The sequence below is a fragment of the Chelon labrosus genome (assembly GCF_963514085.1).
Source record: "Chelon labrosus genome assembly, chromosome: 9".
Lineage (NCBI taxonomy): Eukaryota > Metazoa > Chordata > Actinopteri > Mugiliformes > Mugilidae > Chelon > Chelon labrosus.
The window spans coordinates 30,153,879-30,171,649 of NC_140359.1; the positions used below are offsets into that span (position 1 = coordinate 30,153,879).

Consider the following 17,771-nt stretch of genomic DNA (forward strand, 5'->3'; position numbering starts at 1 on the left):
AGAGACCAGAACCAATCAGAGACCAGAACCAATCGGACTGGATCAATAATCTGACATTAATCTGGCGTCTATAGATCTATCTATATCATGACAGACCAGACCAGACCAGACCAGACCAGTGTGGTGTAGTGTCTGTTTCCTACCAGCGGGGGGCGCTGTGGCGGCTGCTGCTGCTGCTGCTGCTGCTGAGGCGGAGGAGGAGGACTGTCTTTGTCCCTGTGATGCATCATGTGGAGATCGGTCACCATGCTGTAGACCCCGTCAGCCGTCTGCACAGAGGAACCAAGGTGTTACTGATGGTGGAAGTTTATTTTGAAAACTTGTGAATGTGCCTGCTGCTATGAACCCTGCCTTTATTTTGAAAACCTTCCCTTGCTGACCTGTGCAGCAGCGGCTTGTGGGACTTGGCCGCGGGGGGGAGGTGGTGTCCTGCCCTGGAGCAGAGGCGGGTTGAGTGGTGGAGGGGGCAGGTTCAGGTGGTGGGGGGTGTCTGGACTCACCTGGCCGCCCCCAGACGTCTGCCGGTGGGGGAGGGAGATCTTCTGCAGGTTGATGGCCGCCTCCACCGCCTGGAACAGGACGTTCCCCTGTTTGGTGTCGAACTCAAAGTTCCCTTCGCCGGAGTCGCACCTGCGCCCGGCCTCGAAGGAGAAGGTGGACTGAGGAGAGGAGACCAGAGTCCATTCACTTTTCTTGTGATTTAACTTTCTACAGAACAGACGACCCAACACACGCTCCACAGGTTCTACAGGTTTATCGTTCTACTGAACGGCTCAGTTTAACAATCTGAGAATGAAACCTGGTTATGGTTCAGGATCAGAGTCAGGTCCTCACCTTGTCCCGGCCGAAGCGTCGCAGGTACCTGTACGGCCAGGTGTACAGGATGTCTCCGGTCTTGTCCAGCAGGTGCAGAGCGTCCCTGTCAGCTCTGAGGACGGCGTCCCCCTTCACTCTGCAGCGATCGGACGCCTCCGTCCTCCGGACACAGACTCTGAAGTCACGCACTGAAATATAATAGAACTTATAAGGCTAGCACGCTACCGTTAGCTGGGATGCTAGGAAGAGGTACAACTTATTGTGAAAATGTCCACCTTTATTTTGAAAAACATGCCTTCATTCTTTTAAATATTTGTCAGTTTAAGACTAAAAGCTGCAGACAGAAGTGGGCTCAGTGTTTGAACGTCTGTTTGGTTTGACAGACAGGTGTGAGTGAGCTGCAGGTGTTTGAGGATGTGAAGCAACAGAAGCAACTTGACAGCGGCTCATCATGACCTCAATCAAACACTCAGCTTCTGCTGTGGTGGAACTTCTAAATATAGAACCGCTGCACACAAAACGCTGTTTCCTGTCTTTTAACTGCCGCTGACGCCGCGTCCCACCAACGTCGTTGTGTTTCTAACAGGTTTAGTTGCTGTGAACTACGTTGGTCAACGCATTGATCAAACATGTGTCTTCAGCGTTTTATAACTTAAAGAACTTAAAACGACACGTCCACAGGAGATGATTTACTGTGACATGCCCTCTAGTGGTGGGAGGTAGCAGAGTGAAGCTGTTACAGGGAGGAGGTCGGGCTGATGGACGGGTCTCCAAACCTCGACCGTAACATGATACGTCACAGACCAGCTGCTGATGTTGGTATTTTTACGGCGTCTCTGGTTTCATTATGAAACGTCTTTATATAATAAGGAGGAGAAGAGGAATAACGGAGGAGGTGCAGGGAGGGAAGATGGAGGTGGACTCTGAGGTCTGATTCTGAAACCAGGAAGTGAATAAAAGGGAGAGACGAACTGAAGCTGTCCTGAAGCTGTCCTCAGGTCCAGGTCCTGTCCCACATTCTCATCTTTGGTTTAAACTCTGTTCTGAGGTTTGTTTGACTCTAGACTTCGTTAATGATCGCACGGTTCATTAACGTTAATGTTCTTCTAGCATCCTAGCTAAGCCAACAAGCTAAGCTAACTAATGCTACATTCTGCCTTTTTTTTCCTCTTCCTCTTAATTCATCTTTCACTGCCAGAGACAAAACTTCTTTTCATTTTGAATTGTTGTTGAACAACTTTAAAGAGTCCAGACCACGATGTGGAGCGGGGCCCCAGGGCCCCAGGGCCCCGGGGCCCCTACTGTCCGTGAAAGCTCTGTGCTGCCGTAGCTTAGCGTTGTTGTGATTGATAGATCACCTGGTTTCTGTCTTTACATGTGGGTTCCCACTGAGCTGAATACAGTTCACCACCAGCTAAAAATAAAAACCCAACAATCAGAGCAGCGACTTATTCTGGTGTGTGTGAGCTCGTCTGAAATGATGAGTCAGTAACAGACGAATTCATTTAAATACAACAGAATTAAAACTCATCCACATGAAGTTAAAAGTTGGGTCACCTGTCATCCTCCATGCCAGCCCCTATCTCTGATATTACCTTAGCCTGCTAGCTCCTAGTGGCGTGTTAGCTCCTTAGCCTGCTAGCTCCTAGTGGCGTGTTAGCTCCTTAGCCTGTTAGCTCCTAGTGGCCTGTTAGCTCCTTAGCCTGCTAGCTCCTAGTGGCGTGTTAGCTCCTTAGCCTGCTAGCTCCTAGTGGCCTGTTAGCTCCTTAGCCTGCTAGCTCCTAGTGGCGTGTTAGCTCCTTAGCCTGTTAGCTCCTAGTGGCCTGTTAGCTCCTTAGCCTGCTAGCTCCTAGTGGCGTGTTAGCTCCTTAGCCTGTTAGCTCCTAGTGGCCTGTTAGCTCCTTAGCCTGCTAGCTCCTAGTGGCCTGTTAGCTCCTTAGCCTGTTAGCTCCTAGTGGCCTGTTAGCTCCTTAGCCTGCTAGCTAACCAGTAGTAGAAGCCTTTCTGATGAGATTGAAGCAGCTGATGAGTTTGAGGAGGATTCAGGTGACCGGTCGCTGATCGTCCAGCTCAGATTCACTGATTCCATGAAGACAGACCTTTTCATGCTTGTTGCTGCTGATCATCATCTACACTGCAATAGTCCAGTCTGTCCTGACCACGTCCATCACAGTCTGGTTTGGATCCGCCACCAGACATGACAGGGACAGACTGCAGAGAACAGTCCGGTCTGCAGAGAGGATCATTGGTACCGACCTTCCCTCCATCCAGGACCTGTACCGGTCCAGGGTCAGGAAGCGGGCCAGTAAAATCACCACAGACCCCTCACACCCTGGTCACATCCTGTTTAGACTCCTCCCCTCAGGCCGCCGTTACAGAGCACTGTACGCCAAAACCACCCGCCACAAGGACAGTTTCTTCCCCCGGGCTGTCGCTCTGTTGAACTCTGAGCAGTCACAGAGTGTGAGACCATCCACATGAACAATAGACTAGAACTCTACATTAACTGGATAGAGTCACTGTACAATAACCCTGGTCTGGTGTATATATCTGCTCTTATTCTATATTTTATGTGTACAGACTGAGATTTATTTTATTTTAGTTTTAGTTTTCTTCACTTATTTAAGTTGGTGTGTTTCTGTACAGGAGAGTAAAGCTACCGGAGTCAGGAGCATGTTCTTGTGAATCATCTCGGTCCTTTCTCTAAACTTCCTACTTCCGTTTCATTGGCCCAAATATTAAAACAAGGATTAAATTCAACGTGCAGACGCGGCGAGTCGGATCAGCTGATGGACAAACAACAGACGGCCGAGGATCACTTCCTGTTAGAAGCAGGAAGTTTGTCCTGTGAAGATAAAAGCTGGTCACTGCAGCTCGGCGGACTGCGACGCCCTCCCCCACAGCCGGAACCCACAAACAAGTTTCCACTACACAACATCACAATTACACAATTACACACAGCGAAGTGTGAGGACAGCTGAACCACAGTGGAAACTCTGTCAATGCCCGGAAAGTTCACACTGATACTTAAGATGAAATCTACCGACAGAGACAAACGAAGATCGCTCAGTTCAGATGAAACGTCTTCGTGAAAACTGTTCCATCAGCGTCTGGTTTATTCTTGTTTTAGATTCAGTTGAGACCAGACCAGACTAGACCAGACCAGACCAGACCAGACTAAACTAGACCAGACCAGACCATACCATACCATACCAGACCAGACCATACCAGACCAGACTAGACCAGACCAGACCAGACCAGACTAGACCAGACCAGACCAGACCAGACCAGACCAGACTAGACCAGACCAGACCATACCAGACCAGACCAGACTAGACTAGACCAGACTAGACCAGACCATACCAGACCAGACCAGACCAGACTAGAGTAGACCAGACCAGACCAGACTAGAGTAGACCAGACCAGACCAGACTAGACCAGACCAGACCAGACCAGACTAGAGTAGACCAGACCATACCAGACCAGACTAGACTAGACTAGACCAGACCAGACTAGACTAGACTAGACTAGACCACACCAGACCAGACTAGACCAGACCAGACCAGACCAGACCAGACTAGAGTAGACCAGACCAGACCAGACCAGACTAGACTAGACCAGACTAGACCAGACCAGTCTACACGACAAACTGAACTACAGCCAAAAGTGTTTTATTGTTCCTTTTCCTGTTAAATCCTCTGTCTATTAGCTCCTTAGCCCTTAGTGAGCTAGCCTGTTAGCTCATTAGTACCTTAACTTGTTAGCCTTTTAGCTCCTCAGGTGTTTAGTCCATTAGCCTGTTAGCTGTTAACAAATTCAAGAGATTTAATGCAGCAAGACAACGAGCCCAAGAACACAAGTGGTTCTACAAAAGAACGGTTAAAGAAGAACAAGATGAATGTTTAGGAACGGCCAAGTCAAAGTCCTGACCTTAATCCAATAGAAATGTTGTGGAAGGACCTGAAGCAAGCAGTTGATGTGAGGAAACCCACCAACATCTCAGAACTGAAGTGGTTCTGTTCTGAGGAATGGGCTAAAATTCCTCCAAGCTGCTGTAGACCACTGATCAGCAGTTACCAGAAACATTTAGTGACAAGGAGGTCACAGCAGATACTGGAGACAAGGAGGACATGATATGTAATATTGGCTCACTTTAGTCTGATGGTTCTGTTTATGGACTTTCAGGACTGTTGGTGAAGCTTTGAGTCGTTTTTAGGAACAAACATATAACCCTCTGAAGGACATGAACACAGAACCATGAGCTTTAACGTTTAGTGTGAATCCTCCACTTAGTAGAAATAATCGTCTGCGTACGTTTTCATTAACTGTGACTATTTGAACTGTTTGCTCTGCAAATGCGTCATTTGCTAAATTTAGCCGCAATGGGAAGAAAAGAAAAAAGGAAGTGAGGTTTGGTTGAAGGTGCAACAGGAAGCTCTGAAAACTGCTGCAACAACCAACGAAGCAACGAGAGTCAGCAACTGACAGGACGAAGACACAGAGGAAGGTACGAGACAGGAGACTACACAAAGATACACAGAGACAGACGACAGGTGGACAGACAGGTGGACAGACAGACAGACAGGTGGACAGACAGACAGACAGACAGGTGGACAGACAGGTGGACAGACAGACAGACAGGTGGACAGACAGACAGACAGACAGATGGACAGACAGGTGGACAGACAGGTGGACAGACAGACAGACAGGTGGACAGGTGGACAGACAGGTGGACAGACAGACAGACAGGTGGACAGACAGACAGACAGGTGGACAGACAGTTAGACAGACAGGTGGACAGACAGACAGACAGGTGGACAGACAGGTGGACAGACAGACAGGTGGACAGACAGACAGACAGACAGATGTACCTGTCTCTCGGCCGCTGTACAGTGAGTTGTCCTCCATCCCTTCGTCTTCGTCCACCCTGGTTCCTCTTTGCAGACTTCCTCTCTTCACCCCGGTGTCGGTCCAGTTCATCTACACACACATCCAGTGTGTGTGTGTTATTGTTATGGTTGTGTAGCTGTTGTGTAGTTGTTGTTGTGTAGTGTGTGTACCTACAGGGAAGGCGGTCTCACACAGCTTGTGGGTCCAGTCCTCCAGTTCTTTCCTCTCAGCAGCGAAGGTGTAGATCTTCTCCGTCGTCTCCACCAGGAAGGAGCCGGTGTCTCTGGGACATCCGTCCATCTCCACCTCCGTCACTCGGATACAGTCGGACAGACGGATCACCTAGGAGACACGCAGAGGCTCTCATCACCATGGTGACAGGGAACGCTGTCGCTATGACAACACAACTGAATCAGAGAGAGTGTAAAGTCCAGAGTCCAGTAGAGACCAGTAGAGTTCAGTCAAGTTCAGTAGAGACCAGTAGGATCCAGTAGAGACCAGTACAGTTCAGTAGAGACAAGTAGAGTTCAGTAGAGTCCAGTACAGTTCAGTAGAGTCCAGTAGAGACCAGTACAGTTCAGTAGAGACAAGTAGAGTTCAGTAGAGACCAGTACAGTTCAGTAGAGACAAGTAGAGTCAAGTAGAGACCAGTAGAGACCAGTAGAGTCCAGTCGAGTCTAGTAGAGGCCAGTAGGATCCAATAGAGTCCAGCAGAGTTCAGTAGACACCAGTAGAGTCGAGTACAGTTCAGTAGAGTCCAATAGAGACCAGTACAGTTCAGTAGAGTTCAGTAGACACCAGTAGAGTCCAGTAGAGTTCAGTAGAGTTCAGTAGACACCAGTAGAGTCCAGTACAGTTCAGTAGTGTTCAGTAGAGTCCAGTAGAGTTCAGTAGAGTTCAGTAGTGCTCAGTAGAGTCCAGTAGGGTTCAGTAGAGTTCAGTAGAGACCAGTACAGTTCAGTAGAGTTCAGTAGACACCAGTAGAGTCCAGTACAGTTCAGTAGAGACAAGTACAGTTCAGTAGAGACCAGTAAAGTTCAGTAGAGACCAGTAAAGTTCAGTAGAGTTAAAGTTGAAGTCCAGTAGAGTCCAGTAGGATCCAGTAGAGTTCAGTAGAGTTCAGTAGAGTCCAGTAGAGTTCAGTAGACACCAGTAGAGTTCAGTAGAGACCAGTAAAGTTCAGTAGAGTTCAGTAGACACCAGTAGACACCAGTAGAGTCCAGTAGAGTTCAGTAGAGACCAGTACAGTTCGGTAGAGCTCAGTAGACACCAGTGGACACCAGTAGAGTCCAGTACAGTGCAGTAGAATCCAGTAGAGACCAGTACAGTTCAGTAGAGACAAGTAGAGTTCAGTAGAGACCAGTAGGATTCAGTAGAGTCGGCAATGTCCAGTAGAGTTCAGTAGAGCCCAGTAGGATCCAGCAGAGTTTGTCGAGTCCAGTAGAGACCAGTAGAGTCTAGAACAGTTCAGTAGAGTCCAGTAGAGTCCAGTAGAGTTCAGTAGACTCCAGTAGAGTTCAGTACACACCGGTACAGTCCAGTAGAGTTCAGTAGAGACCAGGAGAGTTCATTAGAGTTCAGTAGAGTTAAAGTTAAACTCCAGTAGAGTCCAGTAGAGTCCAGTAGAGTTAAAGTTAAAGTCCAGTAGAGTCCAGTACAGTCCAGTAGAGTTCAGTAGAGTTAAAGTTAAACTCCAGTAGAGTCCAGTACAGTCCAGTAGAGTTAAAGTTAAAGTCCAGTAGGATCCAGTAGAGTCGGTAAAGTCCAGTAGAGTCCAGTAGAGTGTGTTCTACCTTCTTGTGCTCCTGCTGCTTGCGTAGACTCTTGTCGTTCTTCTCCACGTTGGCTGCATCCTTGTTGCACTCGAAGAACTCCAGTCTGGAGATGGAACAGGAACTTTCTCTGTAGAGGACGCACCACATACGCCTCCACTTCTGCACACGCACACAAAGACATGTTCAGTCACAATAAACAAAGGGGAGGGGCCACAGCTCGGTACAGAAACACTGCACGATTAGCATTAGCATTGTTAGCACTTTTGGAATTGCTGTTAGCATTGAGTGGAGGACTTAACCTCAGCTCAAACAGGAAGTGACCACAGCTAAATGTAGAACAGGAAGTGATCTCAACTAAGTTTTGATGTGTTACTGTTTCTGTTGAGAAATGACTGCATTAGCATTAGCCTTAGCATTGTTAGCAGTGCTGTTAGCATCGTGTGTCTCGTACCTTTCCAAACCTCTGCTGCTGGAGGAAGAGCATCCCCTGCTTCCTGATGTCCTCCTCCATGACGCCGCTCTGCTCCTCCTCTCCTCACCTCTTCCTTCTCTGCTCTTCTTTCTGCTCCACTTTTCTCTCCTCCTTGTATTTCCTCTCCTCCTCCTTCTCCTCCTCTGTTTCCGTCTCTCTTCTTGTCCTCCTCCTCCTCCTCTCTCTTCGTTCAGGGCCTTCTCCTCTTCACCAGCTTTCTTCCTCCTCTTCTTGCTGCACTGCGAAATTCAGCTTCTCCTTTCTGTTCTCGTCCTCTGCCCTCCTTGCACCTCCTCTTGTTTCCTCCTCTTTTCTTTTGTTGAGCGCCTGACCTTGACCTGGCGCCTCCTCTGCTCCCTTTTCACCTCCTCTTTTCTGTTCTGTCCTCTTTCTCTTCCTCAGTGAGTCTGTGGTGTGATGCACAGACGTTGACTGTTTCATCTGTTTCCTGTCGTCACACTCTTTCACAACATCTAATGCAGAACTAAGCGTCCGTCACCCTCCTCCTTCCTCCTCCTTCCTCCTTCCTCCTCCTCCTTCTTCCTCGTCACACTTTGTCTTTAACTCGGCTGAATCTGTAGCAGAAATAAACTTTGCCTGCTTCACACTTTTCTGCTTCTCTAAGTTTCTCTGGTCTTTTTTTAATCCACCTGCTTCTTCAGATCCAGAGATAAAGGTTTTGTGGAGGCAGCCTTGGAGGCGGTGCGCCCCCTGGTGACCGAGCTGCACCTCCTTCAGCTGCTGGTTCCTGTTTTTCTCAGTTTTCTGCTTTAGAACCAGAAGTAAAGTCCTCGTCTCTGTCTGGTCCTGATTCTTATCTCTGTCAGTTTCAGCTGATGATGCTCGTCTTCGTCTTTCTTTCTCCAGACTCGAGGTGAAACCTGTTGTGGACAGACTAATGTCAGATCATATCTCAGGGGTTTTCCACTTCGACAGAGACGTCTTCTTTCAAACCATCTGTCTTCTCTGTGTCCTCTAAAGAGTGTCCCTTGTCCTTCAGCTGTAGGTGGTCCTCTACACCAGGATCTAGTCTGATCTAAAACACAACCAGAGGCTGCAGGCAACATCTAAGACGTCCTCACCCTCTTGTTCTGTCTGTTCTGTCCTCAGAAAAGTCTAAAATGTCTCTCTGTCCTATCTGGACATGTGTTGAGACGGTTGAATAAATAGTTTATAATAACAACTATAGGCAGCTAATATGAAACGTGATGAAGATTATTAAATTAATAAAAGTATAATGATCCAAAATAAACAACTAAAGTGAAAATCAGAATCCAGGTCAGCTGTGATTAGCTTTGAGTTAACGTATTAAATGTTCCTGTTTGTGTAGCATCGTTTCAATAACGTATGATTCATTATTAGCTTCAGGTTAACTCACCTCAGCTAACGTGACGTCTGGTCATCGATCTAAACCTCCTCTGTTTGATTCACTGCTCAGTTTCTGTTGTTAAAGTTTCACTGAGTTTAATCTAATTAGTAATTATATTATTAATAGAAATAGAGATTGATCCATGTGACTGGAGTTCTTATTCAAAATGAAGATCACAACAGTTAACAATTAACTCTGAACTGGAAATGTTTTCAGACTCAACCAGTTCTGAGGCTCCAATGGTTCCTGTGTTCTGGTCTCATGTTCTCGACCTGTAGGAGCTCAGACAAACACTTTGTGGTTTCTTCTTGGGTCAGATCAGTCACTGTTGTCTCTACTGTGTAGAAACCTTTACTGTTAATCTGGTTATTTTGATTCTAGCCTTCCTGATCTAATGAAGTGCTGCTGGCGCCTTCACCGTCCCACGCTTCATTTCCTCCTCCATGCTCCTTGGTAGCAGGTGAATTCCAAATGAATAGTTAATGAACATTTAATGAGACGAATAACGCTGCAGCTCCACGTGAACGTGTTTGCTGCCAGCATCAGGTCCAGTGTCTCTGTTTGACTTCAGGACATCAGGTCCTCAGGGTAACCCAGTGTTTGGTTATTACAGACACTGAAGCATCCACAAAATCAGATCTTAACTCTGCATCATTCCATCATCAGAACCTCATCCCTCCATCAAACATGGGGGTGCTAATGTCCTGGGCCTGTTCTGCTGCATCTGGACCAGGACGGCTTGTCCTCATTGATGGACCAATGAATTCTGGAGTTTCAAAACATACAATAACAAATTTAACTCTGAATGTGAAGATGCTGCTCAGCTGATTTCAGCTTCAGTTATCACACGGTGCAGAGTATTTCTGTCTCATGTTCTCTTTAATAAATGACATTAATGATTCAGAAGCTTTTAATCAAATGAGCCCATTTATCCACAGGGACCAATCAGATTTCCTTCTCTTCTTCTTCTACTGTCCTCAATGCCGGCAGCCTGCTGTAGGTCTGGGTCCAGTAGGCGACGTAGTCTGACCTCAGGTCGTAGCTGCAAAACAAATCAAAACCAGATTCAGATTCTTTCTTTCTAAGGTAGCTATATGGAGGCTATAGGCCCAGGCTGCTAGGTCATAATGTTATGGCTGACTGGTGAATGTCTTCTTCTAATTACATAGATAGATAGATGGATAGATAGATAGATGTAAGGATTTTGTTCCTTACAGTCCCCTGTAGACCAGGGTTATAGTCAGGGTCCTGTACCATGGTTTAATGATGCTGTTATAGGTCTAGGCTGTTGAGGGACGTCCCATGATGACTCTACAGTAACTGTCCATGCTTTAATATCCCTGATGTCTTCAGATGAGATATAATATATATAAACTGGGATTAAGTTGAGATTCAGTAGAACCCAGTAAAACCTTGGTAGCCCCTCAGTGGAACCCAGTAGAACCCCAATAGAACCTCAGCAGAACCCAGTAGAACCCAGTGGAGTGCAGTACCTGACAGAGGACTTGCTCATCTGGTGGTTGATGGCCAGGTAGGGTCTGTGGTATTTGGTGAAGGGTGGCCAGGTCACCGGGACTCTGTTGTCGCCTCGGTTAGGATCCCTGGACAGAAGAAGAGACCAGTTCACACCCAAATCAGATCTGTTCACATTGTTCAAAAGGTTTAAACCAGCTGAAACCAGTTTAAAGGAGCTCAGTTGCCTGACTTGAACCAGTTTCCTCCAGCCCACCAGCAGCTGTTCCTGAAGTTTACCCAGTCCTGGCGAAGTTGGTCCAGTAGGCGATCATGTACCCGGCCAGGTCTCTGTGTCGGGGGAAGTAGACCAGCGGGGTGGAGAAAGGTTTACCAAACAGGTACTGAAGGTCCTCGGCGTGCTCCGCCTCCACCCAGTGAGGGAAGCCTGGGATACGAGTCTTCATGTTGAACAGGTAGGAGTAGGTACTGGCTCCACTGAGGGACAAAAAGCACTGAGTTCAAACTCTCTGACCCCCGGGTGATGAAGAGACATTTAAACTGTTTAGATGACGTGTATGACTACTCTTACTCTTCCGTCCATCACCACATTAAGCCCCACCCACATATAAATCAGGTTTGAAGCGTTGGGTTCAACTGATAGGATGAGACTAAACGCCATGAAATTAAACCTGGTAGCTGAACCAATCAGAGCTGACCTGGAGTTGTTGGCGTGGAGCTGGAGGGCGATCTGAGTCGGGACCAGGAACAGGAAGTCTGTCTCGATGTCGGCCACCGTCTTCTTGACCAGGTCCTGGTCCGGAGCTGAGCCCCAGTTGGACGTGTAGACAGTGTAGGCCGAGTCGATGGCGGTCGTCCCTTTCTCTTTAGTCAGGCGAGACAGGAAACCCCTCACCTGCTCTCTGATCACAGGACCAGGAAACACCTTTTACATCTGGAACCAGCTGTTTACAGTCTTTAGATAGATTAGATAGTAGAACACACCCTGATAGCAATGATATCATTCTGAACTCATTCAGCAACCCCTTGACTAGAACTGGACCAAGAGTTTAGAGAAATACCACAAAGGTTCTAGTAACAATAGAACCAGGCCCACTCTCCATCTGGACATGTGGAGAACCAAAGAACCCAAAGTGTTCCACGTTGGGTTCTTACCTCTTGAAAGTGAATCTGGCTACAAAATCCTCCTGATTCCACTACAGGAGGCAACGTACACACAATTCAACCTTTGGACATTTTATTTATCCTGGACATCATCACATTCTACCATTGAGATCATTATACAATCCAGAAGAAGATGGAGATTTCCTCCATGTTGTTCACACATGGAACTCCCCAGGGAAACCAGTCACCAAGGCATGCTACATAGCAATGCTAACTTTCACTACAACATGGATGTATTGTGTTTATTATCTGTAGTACCACCATTAGACCACTAGATGGAGACAAAAGAAACATGTATGAAACTGAAGAACAAGGCTCAGATTATATCAGTCAAGTCACCATGTGGTTCATAGTTGATGTAGAATCATGTGATAGGCTCTGAAGGACAGAAGATGATAAAACTAGATCAGTTACATTTGTTGTCAGTTGTTTTTGGATTTGATAAAATATTGAGACAGAAGAAGAAACTCTGACATGAAAACTGAGAACTTTGTCTCAATCTGTCTGTGTGTTGTCTCTGTTAGCTGAGGCTAGCTGGTTAGCTCCAGCTATGTGATGCTTGGTAACAATGAAAAGAGTAGATTCGAGTGGAGCAGAGTGGATTGTGGGTAACGATGTCTTATTTTTTTAACTAAAAATATTCAAATCAGTAACAAACAAACACTTTAGTTATAGTTTAAACTCTGATCTTTTAGAGACATTAGTTGTATCACCGTCTGACTCGTAGCTTGTTACAGAACATTCAGCTGAGCTTCATTTTAAAATAAAAGCCTGTAAAGTCGTCTGGTTTGTGTCTGTACTCACACTGAGGTGGCATTTTTTTGGTTGATGGAAGGAACGTCGACTCCAGCAAAAATGTGTCCGTCCATGCTGTTGATGCCGGCCAGGTAGTCGAACTGAGCCGCGTTGTGAAACAGCTGACTGGGATCATCTGGGATGAAATCGCCGTCGATCACGGGAGCGAGTTCAAGAAGATCCATGATCACACCTGCAGAGAGATGTGTCACAAACACCCGTCCATTCACAGACATGTTTCCTACCAATCAAAGCTGACACGATTCAGACTTTAATCTGAGTTTAGTCTTGAAGGCTGCAGCCTGAGGAGTAGAGGAGCTGAGGAAGACAAACTCAGAGCGGCAGTGTTTTTAAGATGATGTGTTAGTTGTGACCTTTTCCCAACAGAAGCAACACGTTGATTTTTCCCGCCATCGTCAGACCGACCGGGTCGCTCATCTTCAGACACGTTATCATCTCATCCTCGTCGGTTCTCCAACAACCAACTTTACGAGCGATCTGCAGAAAGAAAAATGTTTTAACACCTGAGTCTCATGACATTGATGGAAACACTTCTGAACACATGGACTCTGATTGGATCCTAGAGGAGCTCCTCTCTGATATGTAATATTGGCTCATTTTAGTGAATAAACATGTATGATATTCCTGTTTCATCTTTGACTTGGATCTCTTTCTACTTTCAGGACGATGAAGTTCTGAGTCACCTTTATGAGTAAATAAACCTTTTAAGCAGCTCTGAGGGAACATGTGCATCATCAAACACATCAACAGGTTCCTCACATCAGTTTAAATGTTAACGTACATCCTCCACACGTCCACGTAGTATCAATAATCATCTGCATACATATTCATCCTCTCACATTATTATTTGTACTGACTCAACAGGCACCAGAAAGCAAAGCATCATGGGTACTGGAGTTTTTCAGCAGCTCTATGTGTAACTGAAGGGTTTTCATTCTGACCTGCTTGGTGAGAGTCATGGGGTCCCTCTGCAGGGCCCAGGGGCTGAGGGCCACGCCACACTGTGTGATGGCTCTACGGAACAAGCCTTTACTGTAGGGAGACAGCATCTGAGACAGAAACAAGGTGAGTCGGTACCTGAGAGGAGCACCTAGTCTGGATGAAAGCTGGACTCCAGCAGAGAACCATAAATAAACACGAAATTAAAACTTCATCCTGAGGTTAAACAGCAGCTTTAACTCAACCACAACAGTTATAGTTTCATTTTATCATCATTTCATAACTTTAACTTTTAGGATCTTCCATCTTCCAGTGGCAGCCATGTGTAAAGAAGAATATTAAAGTTTTACCAGGTAGCAACAAGCTCCGGTAAAGACTCCTCTATAAACACTCTCTGCCTTTACTTCCTGTCTGGGGTTTTGACCTCTGACCTGGAAGCTGACGCTGGCGGCTCCAGCTGATTGGCCGAAGATGGTGATGTTGTCGGGGTTTCCTCCGAAGGCTCGGATGTTCCTGCGAACCCAGGAGATGGCAGCATGCTGGTCCCACAGACCGTAGTTACCTGAGACCAGTGAGCTAGATTAGACAACCCCTGGCCACTTCATTAGGTACAGCAGTGAAACCAGCACTTCTAATAAGATACTGTTAGCATCAGACAATATCTGACAAATACTGAACAGAACCTTTCATTTATTTCACTTCTAACCAAATAATGAACGTTCAGAGTCGTTCATGTTGAAAAAGAGAGCAGTGATTGTTGAGCTGTTTCCGTCCTGTTATTGGATGCTGCTGGCTGGATATGGAGACACATTTTAACTTAACATTTCTTCTTGGTCTTGTTGGTGCTGAGAGAAAGTTTATGGTGACCAGCAGCTTGAAGCTAAAAGGGTCAATGAACAAACACACCTGACCTTTGACCTTCACCTGAGATTCTGAGCGTACGCTCTGCAAACGTTCTCCAGAAATACTCGAACATTTAGCAGCTGAGCTAACAATGATAACAGCATGTTAACTCATGTTTCTATGTTTGTCAGGACCTTCCATTGACATCATCGTTCACTAACTCCTGACCATAAATATTTAACTTAACTTCCTGTTACAATGTTATTATAAGTCTCTTAAATGAATAATTATGATGAGTTCTGACCTGGAAGCCGAGAGTCTCCGGTGCTGAGGAAACCCATCGTACCAACTCTGTAATTCACCGTGACGACGATAACTCCGCCCCTGTCGGCCATCTCCTTCCCGTCATAGAGGGAGTCTCCGAGGATCGCCAAGTCGTTGGACGCTCCCAACATGAAGGCCCCACCGAACAGGTACACCATCACCGGGAGGTTGGTGGACACTGGAGACAACACAGACAGATGTGAACCGCAATTCCTCAAACAGCCAATTCATGGGTTTCACCAGGTCCCTTTCCACAGGTGTTTTAATCAAGCACCATGCAGTCTACATTCATAATCTAGGTGCTTGATTTTAAACACCTGTGGAAAGGGACCTGGTGAAACCCATGAATAGGCGGCGCTGTGATCACAGCAGCAACAGAAAAGAACCCAAAACTTCTGATGCTGAGGTCATGTGACCAGTGATGAATGACAGCAACAATAAAGAGTCACAGGAATGTTTCTGTTCACTATGAGGACATCTCGGTTTATGAGGACATTCTGTCTTTTTTTCATGTGTATAGAAGGACACGTGTGTGTGTCGCCTACATGTCAGTCCCTGTGGAACAAAGATGTTCAGGTAGAGACAGTCCTCGCTGCCCTGGGTATTTGTCTGCAGCAGTGTCAGCTGCAGGCAGCGCTCTCGATACGTGGTGGCCTTCAGGATCCCTGAAAAACACAAATCATCTCAAGTGTTGTGGAGGAGAAGTAAAGTACCTCAGAGCTGTATTAAAGTACTGTTGAGAGTAAATGTACAACAGAGCTACAGCTGTTGCATCAAGACAAATGTTTTTATGCCTTTCATGCTAAAGTACGCTAACAACATCTTTAGCGTCATTATGTTATATTTTTCTGATGTCATAGATTCTACTGGTCCATGTTGTCATCTGCTGCCTTCAGAGAACCTGGGTCGATGTGGGGACCTGATGGATACCCTCACATTTACTCACCGCTCCACCCGGGGTGAGGTTTTGGTTTCTCCCACTTTCCAGGGACGTCAGCAAAGGGGACTCCTTTAAAGACATCGACGCTGCTTAACAGCCCCGTCCAGTGATTCTTCCCCTCCACCTGCCCGGCCTCCGTCTGCACCACCCCCAGCTACAGACACACAAACATATATTCACAAACAAACATACACATAGCAGGACTTCCTGTCAAGAAACTGAACAAAATGATTTTTCTAAGGACAAAGCAGTGGATGTAACCACAGAGGAATCTTTTTTGGTTCCACATTTTTAACAAATGGAACTATTTATTGGTCTTCAGGGAACGTGTGATAAATACTGATACTGAACCGGCACCAGAATATTCTGTAACTACCTTCCAGTCAGTCGGTCATGCATATGTTGTTTGTTTTGCTAATGTCTCTAAAAGATCAGACTTTATACCTTTAAAAGCAACAGTCAGTATATTTTATTCAAAAAATGTTTGCTTGTCACTAACTAAGATTACCCACAATCCTCTCTGCTCCACTCTGCCATGCTGGGTGTCATTAGAATCTAGAGAAGCTACTCTTTCACATAGCTGGAGCTAACCAGCTAGCCTCAGCTAACCAGCTAGCCTCAGCTAACAGAGAAGAAACACAGATAAACTTGAGTTTCTCAGTCATCATGTCAGAGTTTCTTCTTCTGTCTCAATATTTCATCAACTAATGTAACTGATCTAGTTTTATCATCTTCTGTCCTTTAGAGTCTATCCACATGATTCTACATCAACTATGAACCACATGGTGACTGGACTGATAGAATCTGAGCCCACTGTCTAAAGTTTGACTCCATCTAGTGGTCTAATGGTGGTACTACATATTATAAACACAATACAGTCATCTAGTAGTAACAGTTAGCTTAGCATTGCTATGTAGCATGCCTTGGTGACTGGTTTCTCTGGGGAGTTCCATGTGTGAACAACATGGAGGAAATCTCCATCTTCTTCTGGATTGTATAATGATCACAATGGTAGAATGTGATGATGTCCAGGATAAATAAAATGTCCAAAGGTTGAATTGTGTGTGCGTTGCCTCCTGTAGTGGAATCAGGAGGATTTTGTAGCCAGATTCACTTTCAAGAGGTAAGAACCCAACGTGGAACACTTTGGGTTCTTTGGTTCTCCAGATGACCAGGGTCATAGAGACCAGGGTCCACGGAGACCAGGGTCAGGAATGGCCATAAGAAGAAGAAGAAGAAAGTCAAACTGACCTTTGCAGCTGAGGCCACGCTCATCCAGACCACCAACAGAACCAGCTCCCTCTTCATCACCATCATCATCCTCAGTTGTCTGCTGACCCACTCCAACACCAGCTGCCTTTATGGTGATGGAAACCTCTTATCTCCTCACGTCTGTTTGTTCTGGTCTCAACTAGAGGTCACATGACGCTGGTTATCAACTCTGAGTAAACCACAGAGAGACCAGACGGGACGGAGGAGAAAACATCAGAGAGGTTAAAGGAGGAGCAGGAGGAGAAGAAGAGGGAGAAGGAGGAGGAAGAGGAGGAGGAGAAGGAGAAGGAGAGGAGGAGGAGGAGGAGGAGAAGGAGGAGGAGGAACGATCAGTCTTGTGAACGTGTTTTATTTTCAGAGTCGTTGGAAAAACGTCAGCTGTTTTCATTCTAGAAGAAATGTTATCATCGAGTCACTGAGAACACACACAGCTGTACACACACAACCACACACAACTACACACACACAACCACACACAACTACACACAACTACACACATCTACACACTCCTCTTTGTCTCATTCTCCTGAAATCTTTTGATGACGTCTGATTGTAAAATAATTAATCACTGATGACTGAAGACAAATCAAATTAGACATTAGACCAAATAAATGTATACACGACTTTGTTTAAGTGACAGAACTATTTATTTGTGACCTCCAGCTGCATGTGGACATT

General features: G+C 46.1%; 2 protein-coding genes across 3 annotated transcripts in view; both read right to left on the bottom strand.

Moving 5' to 3' along the window:
- dok2 (docking protein 2) overlaps window positions 1-8,562 on the bottom strand; it is a 9,461-nt gene extending 899 nt beyond the window's left edge. The window contains exons 1-7 of one of the 2 annotated variants that reach the window (XM_084551463.1): window positions 7,933-8,562; window positions 7,500-7,640; window positions 5,881-6,048; window positions 5,688-5,796; window positions 835-1,004; window positions 501-659; window positions 144-269 (exon numbers count right to left, since the gene is read on the bottom strand). In XM_084551463.1, coding sequence (XP_084407589.1) covers window positions 144-269; window positions 501-659; window positions 835-1,004; window positions 5,688-5,796; window positions 5,881-6,048; window positions 7,500-7,640; window positions 7,933-7,992 — 933 coding nt within the window. In that variant the 5' untranslated portion in view covers window positions 7,993-8,562. Of the gene's footprint in view, window positions 1-143; window positions 270-380; window positions 660-834; window positions 1,005-5,687; window positions 5,797-5,880; window positions 6,049-7,499; window positions 7,641-7,932 lie in introns of both variants that reach the window. The other variant, XM_084551462.1, reaches the window with a different exon arrangement.
- Window positions 8,563-9,534: 972 nt separating this feature from the next.
- LOC311492644 (bile salt-activated lipase-like) lies at window positions 9,535-17,343 on the bottom strand. Its single transcript, XM_084550977.1, has 12 exons — window positions 17,073-17,343; window positions 15,828-15,975; window positions 15,427-15,546; window positions 14,862-15,059; window positions 14,146-14,276; window positions 13,717-13,824; window positions 13,129-13,252; window positions 12,764-12,947; window positions 11,494-11,697; window positions 11,075-11,272; window positions 10,816-10,923; window positions 9,535-10,364 (listed from the first exon to the last, which is right to left on the bottom strand). The coding sequence occupies exons 1-12, from the start codon at window positions 17,139-17,141 to the stop codon at window positions 10,268-10,270; spliced, it is 1,689 nt and encodes a 562-aa protein (XP_084407103.1). The 5' UTR covers window positions 17,142-17,343; the 3' UTR covers window positions 9,535-10,267.
- Between the last annotated feature and the right edge of the window lie 428 nt (window positions 17,344-17,771).